At 41.3% G+C, this 18,779-nt stretch overlaps 1 protein-coding gene across 1 annotated transcript; it reads right to left on the bottom strand.

The window, feature by feature from the left end:
• Positions 1 to 968: 968 nt before the first annotated feature.
• Positions 969 to 18,252, bottom strand: LOC140950978 (transient receptor potential cation channel subfamily A member 1 homolog). The gene is made up of 10 exons (XM_073400195.1): positions 17,732 to 18,252; positions 13,415 to 13,758; positions 12,060 to 12,372; positions 11,223 to 11,550; positions 10,567 to 10,763; positions 9,425 to 9,754; positions 7,394 to 8,252; positions 5,447 to 5,650; positions 3,806 to 3,993; positions 969 to 2,284 (listed from the first exon to the last, which is right to left on the bottom strand). Exons 1-10 carry the CDS (start codon positions 18,166 to 18,168, stop codon positions 2,053 to 2,055), a joined length of 3,432 nt encoding a protein of 1,143 aa, XP_073256296.1. The 5' UTR covers positions 18,169 to 18,252; the 3' UTR covers positions 969 to 2,052.
• Between the last annotated feature and the right edge of the window lie 527 nt (positions 18,253 to 18,779).

The following is an 18,779-nucleotide window of genomic DNA, read 5'->3' on the forward strand; positions in this document are numbered from 1 at the left end:
AAAACATAATCCTGAGACTACAGCATCCAAACTGAATTTAATGCTTCTTACATTTTTACATACGCGCATCACTTTCGAGAAGATGTCGACGAATTTTTAATATCGAATTTTTACTTTTAGGTTCAGTTTTCGGGCACTTCTTGATACGCAACTAATGAATTTTACTGTTTTTCTGATTAAAGGCATGATTCATATTCAGTTTGAAGGAGCAAAAATAAAAAATCTTCACAGGACTATGAATGACATTCGGATGACTTTTCAGGATCTGCAAATGTCGATCTACTTTTTCGAAAATATCCACAAGGGTTTTAAAACCATAATTTCCTGCTGTTTGCAAAATCTTGAAGAGCTCCAGAAACTCGGACATTTTCAAAAAGAAAAGCAGCACGCTTGCGTATGCGCACTCGGTTTTTGTCTAGGCGTTTCCCACCCATACACTACTTGTTTCCCATAATGCACCATATTTGCCCCCCCAAATTTTGCATAACCTTTTGTTTTTCATTTCTCCTGGGTATTACAGTCGTTCCAAGAGAAATTGAAAACAATGCTTATGCAAAATTTTGGGGGGCAAATGAGGTGCATTATGGGAGATGTACGAAAGGTATCTTCTCCTCGGATATGTCACCGAAGTGAATTGACCGAAAAGGCCTGGGAAAACGCCCTACTGGGACTAGGTAAAAACGGCCGTTCGTCTCGGATACGTCACCCGAATGCCCTGACCGAGAAGGCCTGGGGAGATGCCGCTCATAGGGTGATGCAACAATGTAAATGTAAACAACTGTTCGACCCTGTAACTGTCTTACAAAAGAAGGCAGTTAGAATGATCAACTTTTCTCAATATACTGATGATCATACGTCTATTTTATTTAGAGATCTAACTGTTTTTATTGAATTTCATCAGAAACCCATAACCCTTATGGGTTTCTGATTTCATTCAATTCGACAGCCTTCTGCCTTTGGTAATTTTATCGATTATTCCTATATCTTCAAAGCACAAGTATAAAACCAGGTTGGCCTCCAGATCTACATTTTGCATTACTTTGGTGCGAACTGAGCCGTACTTTGGAATAATAATATATGTCTTAAGCCTCATTCACACCAAAGCTGAAACATGTTTAAAAGTTGTTTAGTTGAATAGGGTTTAATACCTTTTCCTTCATAAAAGCTGCTTACTGACTTTAGTTGATAAATTTGCAAATTACAAAACATGTTGAATTGCATTTCAAACTTGTGTAAGAACCTGTGTTCCAGTCTTCCGTGTCTGTTTTTCATTTTTAATTAAACATGTTTAGTTGATATGAATGGGGTATCGGTCTTCGCAACTTTTGAAAAAAAGCTATTTTCAGTTCATATTACGATTTGTTTCTTTCCCAATCAGTTTTCTCCAGTTCCTCAAATTTTCAATGATTCAAGCCTGTGCGCGTGCGCGTGTTTTTTTTGTTTTGTTTTTACCTTACAATGATTTCTACTTGTGCCTCCATTTTGAATTATTCTATAATGCCTCCTAGCTAGATTACTGCTTTTTAGCTATTTACATAAGTAGTATCGTCTTTTTTTCCTCTGTTTTCTTTTTGTGGTATAAAAAATACGGTTCTTGTCTTGGCTTGTCTTGGGCTCAACTTGAAAATTTGCAATGCTACGAAAGCAATTACAAAGTAGTTCGCACAGATATAAATAGGTCCTTCAGAAGCGCGCATGAATTAGTGAGCGTAAACAGTTGTTGCCATGCATGTGCTGACACTTGCAAAATAGTATCGAAATTCCTTTAAATACTTTGTATTACGCCTTGTTCATAAGTATATAATACTGTCCCAAGTTTAATTTACATCAGTTCAGTAATATAAAATAAGTCAAACAGGTCTGCACGACCGCACAAAAAGATGGAATCTTCATTCAACAGTGATTCATCTGCTAATATATTTCCAGTGAATGAGATTGAGGCCAGCTAGTCTGCGATGCAAGGCTTCAGAAGTCGGTCCAAACAACGAATCATTTTCCTGCCGCACAAGTCTTGCAAAATACGAATGCGTCAGATGTGCAATCTAAACTGCTTCACTCTATCTTAACACGAGACGGTAAATTGATCTCCACACCAATCTGGTCAGCCACAGCAAGCAAAATATCCCTCTGTTGATCCACAGCATACATCATGATCTTCTGCCTTTGTTTGGATTTTTCTATTTCTCGTGTCAAATTGTCAATTCGCAAAGTCATCTCGTCTATTTCACCGTCATTGTCTCCAAGCAAGTCTTCGTCTTGAAACTCTTCTTTCTTGGCTCTTATCCTAAAGTAAAATCGTTTCGAATCAATAGCTTGAACGTAATGTGTGTATTAAATCTAAAGTGGAAAAGTTTGGGTTTTGTTTTCTATAGGGGGAGGGGAGGGGAGTGGGGATAACGTACTTCAACTGATGACTTGATATAACAAAACGAAGTCATGATTCCAAACATAGGCAATTTTGGTGTCCATTTTGCTAGAAAACTGCCAAATTGGACAGAATTAAAACTGAAAATACTGAAGTAGCTGTCTAAGTGGCTATCGCATCCTTCTAGTGTAAGGAATGTCCCGGGTTTGATACCCGTCTGGAACTGAGAATTTTTCTTTATTTCCATCAAAAATAACTGAGTAAATAAATATATGAATAAAAGAAATATGCCAGATAAATTTCTTCAGATGTTTTCATGGCAGGTCTAGTTCGTGCTATCCCCCTTCAACTGTTATCGACTCCTTTATTCTAATTCAAACAAGCGCTGTAAAAAAGCGCTGTTTTGCCAATTTTTGCTCACCAATCAGTTTTATGACCCTTTCAAAAACCAACGCTTCAGAAATAGTTGTGTGAAAAATCAAATAAACAAAAAAAAAAAAAAAAGAAAAGAAAGAAAGAGGTTGACCCCGTTTGGGCGTAGCCGACTTCACTTAGCTTCCGATGTACGGGATGACCCACACAAGAGGGAAAAGAGAAACGTTAACGAATCACAAGCTATCAACTGCAATTTCAAAAGTCTTTTGATCGTTTCATCAACTACTCTAATAACCGTTTCAGTTTTTAATTTATCGCAACGTAGAAATGTTATTGAAATACCCTTGCATGAGAGGCTTATGAAAATTTCCCGAAAAGCTGCTTAAAGGGTCTATCTCACGAGGATATCGCTGTTCTAGATCAAGTCTCTGCTAAAGTCATTGCTCCTGGAGAGTTATGAAGAAGATATCAACAATTTTCATGAGGGAGCACTAAGTATAACGTTTCGGTGATATTGCAAGCATAGCATTAAAACTTGAAAACATTGAAGGCCCCGGCAATTATACTTTTTTACAAAATGGACAACTCTACTAGGACCAGTAGCTGAAAAGAACAGAACATTTCAGTTTCTACATTGATTTTTCATAGAAAAAAAAAATACAAAATTGTCCTCCTTTTTGTTAATGCTAGTCGACTGGGTGAAAAGTTAAAAAAAGATGACAATTTTCCATTTTGTTCAGTGAAATGAAACGAAGCAGAAACACATTTTTCTGCTCTTTTCAACAAGCAGGATTAACCATTTTATAAAAAGTAGAATTGCGGGAACTTTTCACTGATTCGCTGGCCCAATGTTTCCAACCCATGTCCATGTTTGCCATTCATGCAAAAGACGAGAGGAAACAGTTCAATACCTAAATATAGACAGTCTTAAACAACAAAACTTGACTATTATTTTTAGGATTCACTTAAAGCGAAAACATGTGGTTTGAGCTTTTTAAAAAGATGGCAAATAGCCCGATATAATCCCTTTAATGCCACAGTGAACATAAATCAATACAAACTTACGTCCAAAATTTCCTAATTCCAGTATATTTCCAACCAACTCGAACAATCAGTGAAGGTAGATACACTCTACTGGTAAAGAACTTGGGAAACTTTCTTTCAATATCGGCGATAAACGTGATTTGTTTCCCTTTGTTTCTCAGGAAAGCTGACTTCTGAATTGCCTCGATATCTCCAACTGCCAAACCAATCTGTGGAGAAACAAGTAGCAACATATTATGAAATCGCCCAAATACCGAGATAAGTGCCTAGTCTTCTTAAGTTACATGTACGTTGTGCGTCTGTCGCTCTTTTAGACTCCTAACTTTGAGTGTTTTGTGGATTAAAATTCTTAGTACCAAAAACTATATTACTGACAGCACTGTTCTTTATACCTCCTGCACGGGCGGATTTAGCAGTGGTTCTAGGGGACAATCTACCCACCGCCCCCCCAGCTCTTGTGGAATTTTACGTCATTTTAAAGGAAATCTTTGTAAAAAATAGTAGAACACATGTACTGCAACTATAGGCATGCTAGCAAAGAACAAAGACATTTGTTATGTTAGTTTTTTTTGGTTCAGTAGCTCTTTCGACCAGTGATAAAAATTCAACGTAGAAAACTAGCTTCAAACATAATTCAGCAACACAATCACAAATAAATAAGCGGAAGGCGACGGCGTTCTCACGCTATACATCTTGCATTTGATCAACGGAAGGAGATAATGATTCTCTTGGACCGTTGAAGAGGAGAACATTTGACTTCTCTTTGACTCTGAAACAATGTTTTTCCCCTTAGCGCCTGATTATTCTAGATCAAACTTAGGTGCGACGCTAAACTCCCCTTGTAGTTTTGTCACTGAAACGGCCAAACACAAGGTCACAAAGTCATATCTTTTGGGGCGCTTATCATTTGCCAGAACTAGCTGGCAAGACCAGTCCTCAGCGAGTAAGGAGAATTCCACTTTTAACCAGGACTTTCCAGCCAGATCAGCTTATTAATAAACAGTGTACACGGCAGTGATAGGTTTTAGTTTAAAATTCGAGAAGACACTTACGTCTCATTTTCAAAAAGATCGATCTGGCCGGCCAGTTCAGACTTTTGGAAAGCGCCTTTGGTCTGAAACAGGTCCAAAAGTCCAAGACAAAGACTTAGCGGCACACCCCCAAAGCAGAAGCCCATCACTCCTGCCCAAAGTGAATTTAAGGTTGTACACCCGGCCCAGGGGATGAATTATTCAGTAGGCCATCCCGAGTTTCAAATAACCTCATTTTCAAATGAGGGCAAGTGTAAAATTTCGCATATGAAAGTAAGTTCGGTTTGAATGCGAATATATAATTATTTATTATTACCTATTTAAAACGTCTATGAAGTAGTTAACTCTAGAAAATGCTTATCACCACTAAGACAGTATTTCTTTGAGTCGATTCTGGGTTCCACGCAGCGGATTCCAGATTCCAGATTCCAGGAACTGGATTTCATCCTTTTTCAGTGGAACTTGGATTGTGGATACCAATCGTTAGTGGGATTCCAGAAACCTAGAGCTGTATTCCGGATCGAAAGCTCAGGATTCCGGACTCCGCAAGCAAAATTTTCCCCGATCCCGGTATCGCGAGCAAAAATTTCCCGGATTCTGGAATCCTTTACTGACATGAGGTGATGCTTACCAGTAAGTTGACGAGAGCTATGGGCATAATCAGGATGAACAGGTAATAAATGATAAAGGTTGATTCTTCAAATGGCACCAAGGGGGTGGAAGAGCCAGTCACTGTCTTCTCCAACTGGTCAATGACAGTTGGAGTGTACTCTATTTCTCCAGTGGTCATCGCTGTCACTTTCATAAAGGTCAGCCAAATTGTTTGAAAAGAGTCCTGCAAAGAATGAACGGATAGTTGGTTAGTCGTCTGCGAAAAATAGTAATAATAATAATAATGATAATGATAATGATAATGATAATGATAATGATAATGATAATGATAATGATAATGATAATGATAATGATAATGATAATGATAATGATAATGATAATAAACAGACCAGATGGTTTGGCTCACCCTCTTTCGTACGACCTGTCATGATACGCGCGGTTCCTTGATGCGGGAGAAATTTGTGAGTTGAGACTGCACACAGTCACTTGCCTTGCTTCGCTTTATGTAGGAAAACAACACCAAACAAACAACGAGCCGCAAAGCCGTATAAAATGGCCATGAATTGAGTCCAGATTACACACAAAAAGCAACAACAGGCCCAAGTTTACGTAAGTACAATTTATTTCTATATTCATGCCTATATTGCTACTTTTTAACAACTATATTGAATTTCTCATACAAAGTCTTTAAATCGTTCGTAATATGCAAAACAGTATGGAAACTCGCGGTAATTTATGCACCGAGCTTTGGCCGCCTGTGCCTCGTCCAATAGACCTTTGTCACACGGCGGCCATTTTGTCTCAAGAGATTTAAAAAGCTTTGTTTATGCGCGGCTAGCCTCGTAGAGAGAACGAGGCTAGCCGCGTGTGACAAACGTCTTTAATTGTTAATTATCATGGCTTATTTTATTGTGCAGCTATGCAAAGCAGAAAAAGAAACATATATAAACTAAACTGTCTAAATCGCTCGACAAACGTTTGGCCAAAATTCCCAAGAAAACAAATTTTTCTTGCAAAGCCTTCTAGGTTACGGCTCCCTTTGGCCCTTGCAGACCAACTATAACAAACATCTTTCTTCTTGAGTCCTTTCAAAACGAAAAAAACCCAGCGGATGTTCTTGTAATTCAACGGAACAGGACAACAGATGTTTCTTTCTCTTTATAGCGTATTTACCCGAGTTAGATACTTTTAGGTAGTTCAGGTACTCAGTGTGTATCTGGATCGCCCATTGATCAATACAGCGCACTGTACGTTGCTGTTTCGGTCAGTTGACGGTGGAGCGGTTTTTGTTAGGAAAGACGTCACAAGAAAAAGCGTTTTGGTATGCACGAACCTAAAAGCGAATAACTAGAAAAGGTATGAAGTCGACTTAACGTTGCTCGTAACATCGACCGAAGTACTCAGAAAACATGGAAGGTGAGCTTTCGCAGTTTCTGGATCAGGGTTCAACAAGAATGAATTGCAACTTTTAAGGGCAATGAAATGACATGGAGAGGAAAAAATATTCTAAAACTACACTATAACTGCAGGTTTTAAATGGAATACGGTCATCTGAAGGTTTTTGAGGAAATTCCAGGCTATCAAACTGTTTGCAATTCCCGAAGTGGGGTGAATGTGATACCTTAACATTTCAGGGACACTTGTGATTATCTGGGCCCAGTTGCTGAAAGGCCGCCGGATTATCGCTAATCCAGGATTTAAATTTTGTTCCACATTTTGTATTTACCTTCCTATCATGTGTTGCCTAGAGTAACATTTTGCGTTATCATTTCTTTTCTTCGTAGTAAAGGCTCAGAGTATTTTGTAAGCTCGCGTTACATGTTCTTAGACAAGAAAAACTGGCTTCAAATTTGGCTTAATCCTGGGTTAAACTTAACCATGTTTCGAGGAACCAGGCCCTGGTGACTTTGCTAACGGCTAAAATGACCTTTCGCATCAACAATTAACTCTAATTAAAGCAACTAACCTGTTCTTGCAACAAAATGAAAAACGCCATTGAGAACGCCAAAGTGAACATGATGAACAAAGTTAAAACACTTAGGACAGTTTTCATCACCTCGATGAACATGGTCACATACAGACCCAAAAACTTGAGAGGCTCTATCATCAGAATCAAGTTGACATAGGCGAAAAAAATAGAAAAAGTTCCCATCTGCCAGTAGATACTGTAATCATTTCTGATACCGGTGTCGTCGGAAATGTAGGGTAACACAAATAAAAATGCAGTGATGTAAAGAGTCCATTCCAGGTAATTTGACCATTCTGTGAAGTAACGAAACCTCTGAGTGAAAATTTGGTAGATTTCTTTGGCTAGATGGACGAAAGCAAAAATTACGACAATGGTGGGGACTGCTCGGTTGAAAGGTGTCTTTTCTTTAAACAATTCATCCTCGTCAAAATCATCCTCGGGATCATCCTTTTTTTTCGGATCTGGGAAGTTGACCGTCTCTCTCTCCGTGACGACAAAGATGGTTAAAAATATGAGAAACAGTGCATAGAGAACTAAGTTTCCACCATAGATAAGCCATCCGAATTTTCGCCACTTTACGAGGAGCAACTTGCGTGAAAGCGGATGGGTCAGAAGGATTTGCTGTTTATGCTGAACCATCGTTGACAATCCAAGGAAACGCTCCCCATTTGGTCCACTTTGATCGTCAGGACCTGGATCCAGGATGGTAAAATCGTATTTTATGGAACGTTCAGAAACAGATTTTTGAATGCTTCGGTCCATGACAACATGGGCCGCGTCTGGAAAATGCTCGATCAACCTCTCCATGGGACATGGTTTACCGGGGGCAGTTGGGCTAGTTAGTACCTCGCGCCATCTGCAAAACAAAAAGGATGGAAATGACTATGGACTGAAGGGATTTGGAGACACGACGTTTAAACCTGATGAAAACGTATCAGTTCGTAGTAGGAAGTAAGAAAATCGTAATAATGCCTGTATGCAGGCACTTTCTAGCTCTCTCCATTTGAAGTAAACGAAATAGTAACACGATTACTATGCCCGCCTGAAGGCTGAGGGGAGAAAAAACTTACCACTACAAATAGAACTTAGAAAAAAACACTTAGAAAAGAGGAAACACCTGCACGCAGGCTAACTAGTAAGGTGATACCACAGTCGACCAGATGCTGAGGAAATTCTAAGAACCTCTCTGGCATCCAATACCTGCTATGGAAGTAGTTGTGAACACAACCTATTTCAACCTGATGGGTCGATGTGCACCGACGTCGAGAACATAAAGAATGTGAGAGAATGAAAATGGCGTTCTGTGCCAAATTTATCTTAGCTGTCGTTTATTTTAATGTTGCTCTATTTGACTCTGTGTGACTGTGTAAAGTAATTGCTGATTACGGAGTTTCATATCAACTTAATTGGAACTTCGAAAGAAGGAGAAACAAGCCGCAGTTAGGAGAGGCCCACTCGGGACTAGCTCATTCGGTAGATAGCTTGACTGCGAAGCGGGGGGACATCTTCCATGCACATACATACACTGTTTACATGTAGCCATTACGACACCTCCCGAAGGAACATGAGGTATGCCCTTTCGTAAGATCTCTCCTTATGGATAAGCCACCCAGCCCAGGAAAGGTTGACCAAACTACCTACTCTTTTCGAACAGTGGTATTGGTTCTTTTAAGTCCCACTAGATCCAGATAAGTAAAAGTGCTGTGAGACAGGACACACGGGTTTTTCGTCCGAGAAGACTAGAAAGTCTTATCGCTTGATGATGTCATTACAAAGGCAGCACTTTCTTCTCAGTTATTTTAAGACCCTGAGTGTTGGCCCGGCCCTCGACCTCCCGCTTAGCAGACCGGCGCTCTCCGAACTGAGCTAAGCAGGACGCGGGTCCACCCTGCCGGACTTACAGTCAAGGTCTGAAGATAACAAAAATGTAAAGGTACGTTCATGGCCATGCAAAAGTTGGACCTTCGCTTGACTCGCATAATCAGGTAAAATGTCCTCATTTAGTAATTTCGTGCTAACTAAATTAACCTGTTGTGCTTGACAAACACCATCACGACTTCACTGTTCTGAGCTTCCATGGCGATCTCAAGGGCCGTCATTTCACGTTTATTCTGCATCAGCAAGTCTGCTCCATAATTCATCAACATCCTTGTCGTTTCTACTTGACTAAAGTGAGCTGCTACGTGAAGTGCTGCGTTCCCATCAATGTCTACGTGATCCACAAGCACGCCTCTCTCCAGTAGCAACTCCGTGACGCCAACATTTCCTGCCTTTGCGGCCCATAGCAAGGGTGTCCAGCCGACTATATCAGGCCCGTTAATATCTGCACCCATTTCTAACAGTATATTGCAGGATTTCCTAGTCAATAAAAGGGACACCACAATTTAGCGAAACACCCAGCTATATCGGTGCTGTGAATTGGAACAGCGTTCTCGAGATTTACAAATTCTTGTCAGTAACCTTTTTAGATATGCCTTAGACAACATCTTCCATGATGCAGAGCAGTTGGTCTTTAAAATCTATTTATTTATTTGTAGGTATTAGTCGTGGAATTTTGTTATTCAACTGATGAAGTTTGACCGTTTATTAAAGTTGTAAGTTTTGAGACAATCAATAGTTTACATTTTCAAAATAATACGGGCACCAAAGGGACAAAGTCTGATGCCCACAATGCGGAGGTGCATGTCCGTATCAGAGAGGTAGCGATTTTTGGCATGAAATGTAATATATTTGGGACCAACCGATTTAGCAGTCCGTAATAGAGAATTGGCCGTATGCGACAAGGTGGAAATGCATAAAGTTTCACATGATTGGGGTCAAGTGAACTGTTCGTAATAGGGAAGTGACTGCCTTAGAGAGATGTTCTTTTAGAGACACTGGAAGTGGTCTAAACGAGGGAAGCTACAAATTATAGAATCGCCTGAAAGCTTCCGCTCTCCACAATGTGCGATACAGCCAAACCTTCTTAATACAGACAAAAAATGGACAAAGCCTAGTGTCCCCCATTTTAGAGTGCCTGTTTTATAGAGGCAGGAATTGTACGAAGTCTGCAGACAACTTTGGGACCAACAGAACCGTCCGTAAACAGCGATGTGCCTGTATTATGAAAGTGTTCACAAAGAAAGGCTCTGAGGCTATTGAGATCTTGTAAAAATTGAAAGTTGTTGTACCTCTTCATACTCATAACAGCATAGTGCAATGGAGTTCTCCGCTGATCATCTCGCATCCAGACGCAGGATGGTGCAGCTTGAGTAAGAACCTTCACCTGGCGAGCTGTCCCTCGTTCAGCGGCTAAATGCAGCGGTGTTCTGTGCTTGACGTCTCGAACGCAGCCATTGACTTTAGTCTCAAGAAGCAAGTCTAACAACTTGAAAAAGAGGAAGACAAACGATTTGACAAAGAAAACGAAGAAAAAAGCCTGAGCCGAGCACTTTAACCTGAAATAAAGGGTGAGCCTCGGGTACCAGCGAAAGTCGATTTCGTCGCGCGTTTTCCATCAAATCGTCAATTTTTCAGGCAAAATCGTCGCATATCAAGAATTGGTTTGCTTAATAACGCTACTAGCGAGCTTTGCGCAACCACGACGACGACGTGAAGTAAAAAATAAAAAAGGAAGGAGTTTTTTGGCAGATTTCTTTGCCGTCATTGCATGACTAACGCTGTCAAAGTTGATTGGAATGGCAATGGCGATCGTCACTTTAATCACTAAGATCGTCGCTACATTATAATGACCAATATCGATCGTCGTCGCGACTTCGATTTCGTCGGAAAAACCCATACAGAGGCTTAAGGGTAAAGCCAGAGCATATCAAAATGGACTGACTACCTTTGAGTTATCGGCATAAGAAGCATAATGCAGCGCTGTCCGTTGCTTGTGATCAGGGACGTTGACTAAACTAGACCTAGTTTCCTTCAGCAGCATGTCCAGAGTCTCTTCTCTGTTTTGCTCCACAGCAAGATGGATGCAACATCTCAGTTGCTTATCTTGGGCGGAGTCTCTCGCACCAAATGACAAGAACAACTTGGCGCAATCTGTCTGACCAGCGGCCACTGCCAGGTGGAAAGGCGTCTGTCCATTGAGATCCCTGACGTCAATTTCAGCGCCATTTTCATGTAGAATTTCGATACATTTTGTACTTCCTAAAGCGGCAGCACTGATAAGTTAGAGAAAAAAAGCATGAAGTTAAAAACTAATGAACGGCTTAAGTTTAATTCTGGAATTGTGGCCTTTGTTTCCGCCTGATATGCAAGCGCTCTGCATGTGAGGTTTAACCAACATGTACCTCTGTTCCAGGCCCAATGAATGGAAATTGACATTGGCCAAAATGAAACCTTAAATGTAGGTGTATCCCGAGAAATTCAAGGAAAACAAATGTTTTGAAGTTATCGATCCTCTAACTACAGAAAAGCTGCATATAGTAATTGCGAATTTGAAGTAACCTTTTTTCTCATTTTTGTTTCATCACGATCAGGTGTTTGGTGAAAAAGGGAAGGCACTTAACTGAAGGTGTAGAAACGCGATCGACTTTGACCTTTTTTTAGTGTATTATCTCCAGTATGGTGCTAGTTCCAATAAAACTAGAATTACAGCTATACACAAGTAAAACGTTCTCAAGTTTAGAAAGTTGACGATTAAAAGGATAAAAATCGAAGGCAGAGTTACCTATGCAGCGCCGTTTTCTCTTGGCTGTCTTTGGCATTCACATCACCTCCTTGTGAAATCAACATTCGTAGCACATCCTGATGCCCACCGACCGCTGCCAAGTACACTGGTGTTTGAAGGCTCTTGTTTTGGCAATTCACGTCAGCTCCATATTGAATGAGAACCTGGGAAACCTCTTTCCGTCCTGTTTGTACCGCCAGATGAAGGGCCGTACTTCCATCTAAGTCATTTTTGTTGATGAATTCCTTGAAGTTGGGATCACGTTCTGGCTTAGAGACATTAGAGGGTTCCCTTTTAAAATACCGACGGATTGCTAGAAAAAAAGTACAACAAAATTGGTTACCTCTTTGAGGACTAAGCGAAACAGTTAAGTACAAAAAAGTGGGAAACTGTAGTTCATTGTTCACTGGTCCCATTTGTTCTTGCTGTATGGTTGAATGTAGCCCACTAGAAGGCCCATTTGTGCGAGTTTCGGGAACATTTTGGCGGCGCGAGCCCTCGAAGCCGGCGGGAAGAAAAGAGCAAGGAAAAGTCCACTTTTCCTCAACGACCTATTCTAGGTTAGGTTAAATGAACTAAAGTGAATGAACCTGAACCTTCCAAAAACTATACCACCCAAAATGGGAAGACCTAGTGGTCGCTTCTACTGGCGGGAGGTGATCGCTTACGAGAATCAAAACAAAAGTGTTTCTTTCGAGAAAAGATCCCGACACATGTACCTTTTAAAAAAGAATTTGTAGCATGCAATTTTTAAGTTATGTAGACGTATGCCATGTTGTCACTGAAAGGTCTTCATATACTGTAAGTGTCTGGTGTAAACAAACTGTGAACAAAGACACCATACTATGCGTAGTGGTCGCTTACAAGCGGTTAAAAGCGATGAGAAACTATAAAAGCGCCTGAAGTCTCACGAGAGTTTTTGATTATAAGTGGGAAAATTTGGTGTTTTGAATAGGTGGTCGCTTACGAGAGGTGGCCGCAAATGGAGTTTCAACTGTATTCCGGAAAGGAAGATTCCTGACTCTAGAGAATGCAGTGCATACACATATTCTGGCGCTTCATTGTTTTCAACTGCTCGGTGCAACTAGAGCGCCGATAAACAATGAGCATTTTGGTATTCACAAAGAGGAATGGAATACTTCCACCAACCCCTCCCCCCCCCCCTCCACTCCCCCTGGGTGGGCTTATCCTGGCCCCAGATAGAATAGTTTGCCGGTACCCAATTGCGTTAAAAGGAGACAATAGAGATTTATGTTCTCTTGGTACAAACCAAAGAAACAAGGGCATGTTGAACCGTCCTGAACAAAACAGTGAACACTTCCTACACAGCACGGCAGGGGTTGCGGGGAGCTTACCTGCTTCGATAATCTGTTGAGCGACCCGAGGATCTCCATTAGCAGAGGCGAAATGAAGAGCTGTCATTTCTTCTGCTGAGTAAGAATCAACAAGGGCTCCATACTGCAACAGGTATTCGCATATAATACTATAACCTGAGCCACTGGCAAGCATGAGGGGTGTCACAGCCTTATAATCGGAAGCATTTGCATCAGCCTTAGCATTTTTGAGAAGATGCTCTACAATTTCTCTATTTCCAAACGCAGCGGCTTCGTGTAAAGCAGTGTAGCCTGTGATGCTATTGGTCAAGGTTACTGCGGCTCCTGAATCGAGCAGTGTGGTAAGGGCTTCCATGGAATTGAACCTGGAAAAAAAATATTTTACGACTTATTTTCATTTTTGGCGGACATAATAAACACAGATTCTGTGTAAACAAATGGTGACGTAGGTCTAGGCGAGCCTGGTTAAGTTTACTTTGTTCTACCATGCTTGCCTGGGGCCAGTTTCTCAATAAACCGGTCATGACCGTTGATTTTTCAGGCCCAATGCCGTATTTCGAAAACAAAACTTGAGATCGGTACGTGATCTGTTTTCTCATGTTAATCCTCTCTTCCACAAGACTAGTTTCTTTCGCTAACATTGAGTTTCATTCCACTACCTCTATCAGGAAGTTTAAGCAACGTGCACTTTTTGGTTTCTTCGAATCAGTGAATCTCAAGATGCTAGAATAGACAAGATGCTTTGCTAGGAGGAGATAGATTCTCTAACAAAACTTTCGGAACAAAGGAGAGAAAAACAATAACAAAAAAAATACAAAAAAAAAACAAAAGCAGTGACAGTACGGCAAGATCTGGAACTATGGATTTTTGATTTGCATCCCCCAAAAAGCCCATGGGGGTACTCTGGATTTCATGCGACAGGGATGATCGAATATCATTTAATGCTTTTCTGGAAATTTTTGTGGCTCGGAAATTCCTCATGGGATTTTTCGGGGTTAAATTTTTGGTTCAGAGACTATTTGGGGGTTTTGTTTGAAGCCCAAGGGAGTTTTTCGGGTTAAGATTTTTGCCCCCTTTCGATCATCCCCGTCAACTGAAATCCAGATTCCACCCCCCCACCCCCCCCCCCGCACCCACCACCCAGAGCCAAAAAGTCACCAACTTTTCAACCCATACCTCCGCCCTTAGTCACTGGCAAGGTTTAAGATAAGTAACGATTTGAATAATTATCATGCAGAAAATGAGCGTTCGCTGATAAACAGCACTAGCTCGTTTTGTCATAATAACAATCGCCAGGAGTCGATCCTGTTATTGTTAACTGTTATGGGTATCTGGGTACAGAGAATCAACCTCGTCCCCAGGTTGGAAAAGCCCTGGAGATGAGGTTCACAGATAATCACAAGTTTGCTAATGTTTTCCTAACATGTACATGGTGAGCTTTTTCTAATTGTTGCGGATAAGCGAGTACTTGTGTTTTGCGCTTAAAAAAAATTATAAGTGCAAACAAAAGGTTCAATACCATTATATTAATATATAACAAAACATGAGAATTTTATATGTTCCTAGTTCGGGCCTTGTTTAGTTTCCTTCCCAGCCGCTCGGGCCGAGAAGTAAGACTAGACAAAAATGTTAAGAAAATTAAACACTGATGAAATCACCAAATAAAGTAAACCTTAATCCATCTTCAAAATCCGTCAAAACTGACAGATAAACAGATGGATAAAGTCACACGGGTTATGACCCAATTTCCATTTTCACGAGCCTGCTTGGCAAGCATTCGAAATGGGAGGGGAAGGCAATTTTGGCGTGAGACCACGCGCAAAGAACTTTGTTTAAATATTTGGCCCATAGTGTTTTGCATGTTGATGGGAATTCTCTTGCATCCGAAATCCCATTTCCCTTCCCTTTAAACGCCTGCCACGCAGGCTACATTTTCACATTGGGACGTATTCTTATCCATTTTCATGACTGAAGCACACGTACAAACTCCGCGATATGGCCAGTACCAGGGATATGCCATGTTGATGAGTCCTAATGGGGACGAAACAGCTGTCCATGGCTGCCTCTTCTGGGGTTATAAGGTTGTGCGCATGCGTAAGGTATTGGCCATACCGCGGAGATGGTACGTGTGCTTCAGTGCTGAAATTGGTATTCTTATCCCCCTGACGCTAAGTATCCGACGGATAACCCCTCTGAGACAGACAATTTCCCGAAAACGCCATTTTCGCTTAAATTTTTAGTACTCACCAAGTCTTAGTTGGTCTCATTGTCAAGCTCAGTCGTAGACTTGATACAAGTCGACCTCACTAGTTTGTTTAGCGAGCGAGCTTTTCCAGGTCGCGAGGCGGCCGACTGAGCGACGAAGTCCCGCGCCATATTAAATCCGACGAATAGCCTGCGAGCAAGCTCTCCTATTTGGGCAAGCGATGCGAGCCTCGCGAGAACGCGCAGCTTCGCAGCTCGCTCGCGCGTTCTCGCGAGACTCATTAGGAGAGCTTGCTCGCAGGCTATCCGACGAAGGACTTTTTTGAAAGCCTAGTTCAGTCCCTGAGCTAACTTACCATGAGCTGGGAAGGGGCCTCTACGTCAATCCCTAACGGGGGAAGGGTGCTACAAAAGCGTGGTGTAGTCAGCGGTTAGGCTCTCTAGAGAATGAGTTCACTGATCATGTGTCAGCTTTTAGTTTGTCATCCCAAATTCTTAAAAATGTTTCAGGCCGATTGGCCAATGAACGCAATGAACGGATTCCCCTCACCCATGTGCTCGGCTGCGTGGCCATTTCAGGTCAGGGAGGAAGGGGGGGGGGGGGGGTTATGAGGCCTTGAATTCTCTGCTTAAGGCTAGCTTAGGTCTCAAGCTGTCTCTGTCATGTAGAGCCTGAAAGCAGCTAGAGACGGCCAAGTTGAGGATGTCTTTTTCATAGGCTTGAATATTTCTTTGCTAATCAGCAACCAAGAAGAGAGTCGCATTAGCTTTAGAAGTCTAATGAGTAAGAGCTGAGTTCCTTTATTTAAGTCAAGTGAAACTGTGTGGCCTAGACTGTTGCCAGCTGGTGCGGTTTTCATAAACTCGGCTAGATATATCTTAATCTTTTTATTTATATACATGCATAGTTTTAGATTTTTAGTTAGCTTTTTATAGATTTTGGTCAGTCTAATACATTTATTCATTCATTTCATTCACGCCTTTTTTAAAAACCTATTTAGAAACTTTCTTTCATTAAATTGTGGGCTGTCAATATCGGATTGTCGTGACCACAGCTTAATTACTTGCATCTTGATTTGACAGGTATGAATCAATGTAAACATGTGCAATGTTTGGATGTTATGTTTTAGCATTTGAGTTACGCTGGTACAAGAAGACTAAGAAAAACACACGTCTAGCTCAATTTGGCTGCGGAAAATCCTATTAATCAGTTACTCATTAACACAGAGACGCAAAAACGAGTTTGAAATGCTTACGACTCATGACTAGCGTCACATTTTATTTTTAAAACAGGCTATTAAAAAGAAATTCTATCTTGAAGTCGTGCCGATATACGTAATTAGTAATTTAGCAACAATTTCTTCTTTGTCTGCATAATTTACACGCGCGTAATTTACAATTTCAAGCAGATTTTTAGTTCTAAATTTTCCGTGCGTATGATCGGGTAATTTAGCGGGTACATTCAAGCCAGGCTACCCTGGGCGCCAGAGGCTTTTCACGCGCGGTTTCCGGTTTCGGTCAAGTCTTAAAAAGTGCAAAACGAAGCTCTCCGTCGCTCGCGAGAAAAAACCTCTGGGTATCCAGGGTAAAGCCAGGCTAATCAAGAAAACAAATGAAATGTAACAGAATAATAGACCGCTGAGAACAGCTCGATTCATTCGCTTTGTCTCGTTCAAATCTAAATTTCAAGTATCCGGTTTATTCATTGATCTTTATTTCCACATACCGTAACCTAAATCGATAATTAGTGGAGACGTGAAGGCACCCAACTCATAAGGTTAAGAATAGTTCAGTCGCGCATCTAAGTACATGTATACAGCCGTACAGTCGTCTCTCCTTGCTCCTAGCCGCTAGGGACGTTTCGTGAGACCGTAGCCGCGAGGAGCAAGATTCGCAGGCTAAATGACATCATGCAAATACGATAACCAGTATTTCGCTGCATTCATAACCTTAAAATCGCCTGAACATAACTTCGCTTCCGAAAGGCTAACAGCAATTACGAAATATGAAATATTGAGTCGTACATTAACACTCTAAGGAATGAATCAACAAATAAGTCAAAGTTCACGTAAATACATACATTGCAAAAAGTTTTTTTTTAATGTGAAAATTGTCATTCAATGACTCACTTACCTTGCTGCAAGGTGAAGCGGGGTCGATCCATCCACGGCTGTAATTGCCACTTGAGCACCAAAATCAAGAAGCATGTTGACGATAAAAACTTGGTTATGTTGAGCGGCGTAGTGAAGGGCTGTGAAACCATGTTCGTCCAAGGCGTCTACAGCCTCTTTTTTCTCACTCAAAAACTTTCGCACTTCTTCTGTATTTCCGCGAGCCGCTGAGCGGTGAAAAGCAATGTTTGCGTCCGTCAAGGAGACCATTTTCATTCCTACTAAGCGCACGGAGTCATCTTGTAGCTGAGGCCTTGATCCGGCTAAAGAATGAGGCTTTTTGGGTTGAACCATTGGACTTTGTCGAAATCGTGTTATAAGACTACGATAACCGCCAACGTTTCTCCTGGAATTTGTGTCGTTGGACTCTGTATCGCCCGGCGAATCTCTATCGGCCATCTTAAAGGGATATTTAGTTCATACGAAGACTACATCACCTACACGTATTCTATGTATTAGTTCACGGCATAATCAGGCATTTTTATCACGCAACACTGGATAACAATAGTTTCTATGGGCACCTTTTCAATATCAACAAAACATCCCGTATGCTCCAAGTCACGTTTCATTTGTTGTGCTTAGCGAAAATTCAAATGTACTGATTGCTTGTTTTAGGCATACCAGAGATACCGTATAAAGCGCTTGAAGCAGCGGTGGAGCGCGTATTTAAGACTTATTTAATTTAGCGTCTCCAGTAGGGACCTTACGAAACTACGACGGCGAGAAGAAAAGGAATGTCAGAAAAAGCAATAGTTTTAAATGCGCGGGGAGCCCTAGCCTGCGTAAACAGCCGTTTCTCCTCGCTCTTCGATTCGCCGCTGAGGACGTTTGGCGAGGAATGAGCGAGGAGAAACGGCTGTTTTCGCAGGCTAAGGGAGCCTTGGCTTTACGCGAATCTCTTCAAGTACGTACCCTGGTCCCAGAGGTTTCTCTTGAAATTTTTGTTTGCGAAAGAGAGAGCAAACCGCGGCTCGCTCTCTCTTTCGCCGAAAAAAAAAAAAAAAAGTCAA

Source organism: Porites lutea, chromosome 1 (assembly GCF_958299795.1).
Source record: "Porites lutea chromosome 1, jaPorLute2.1, whole genome shotgun sequence".
Taxonomy (NCBI): domain Eukaryota; kingdom Metazoa; phylum Cnidaria; class Anthozoa; order Scleractinia; family Poritidae; genus Porites; species Porites lutea.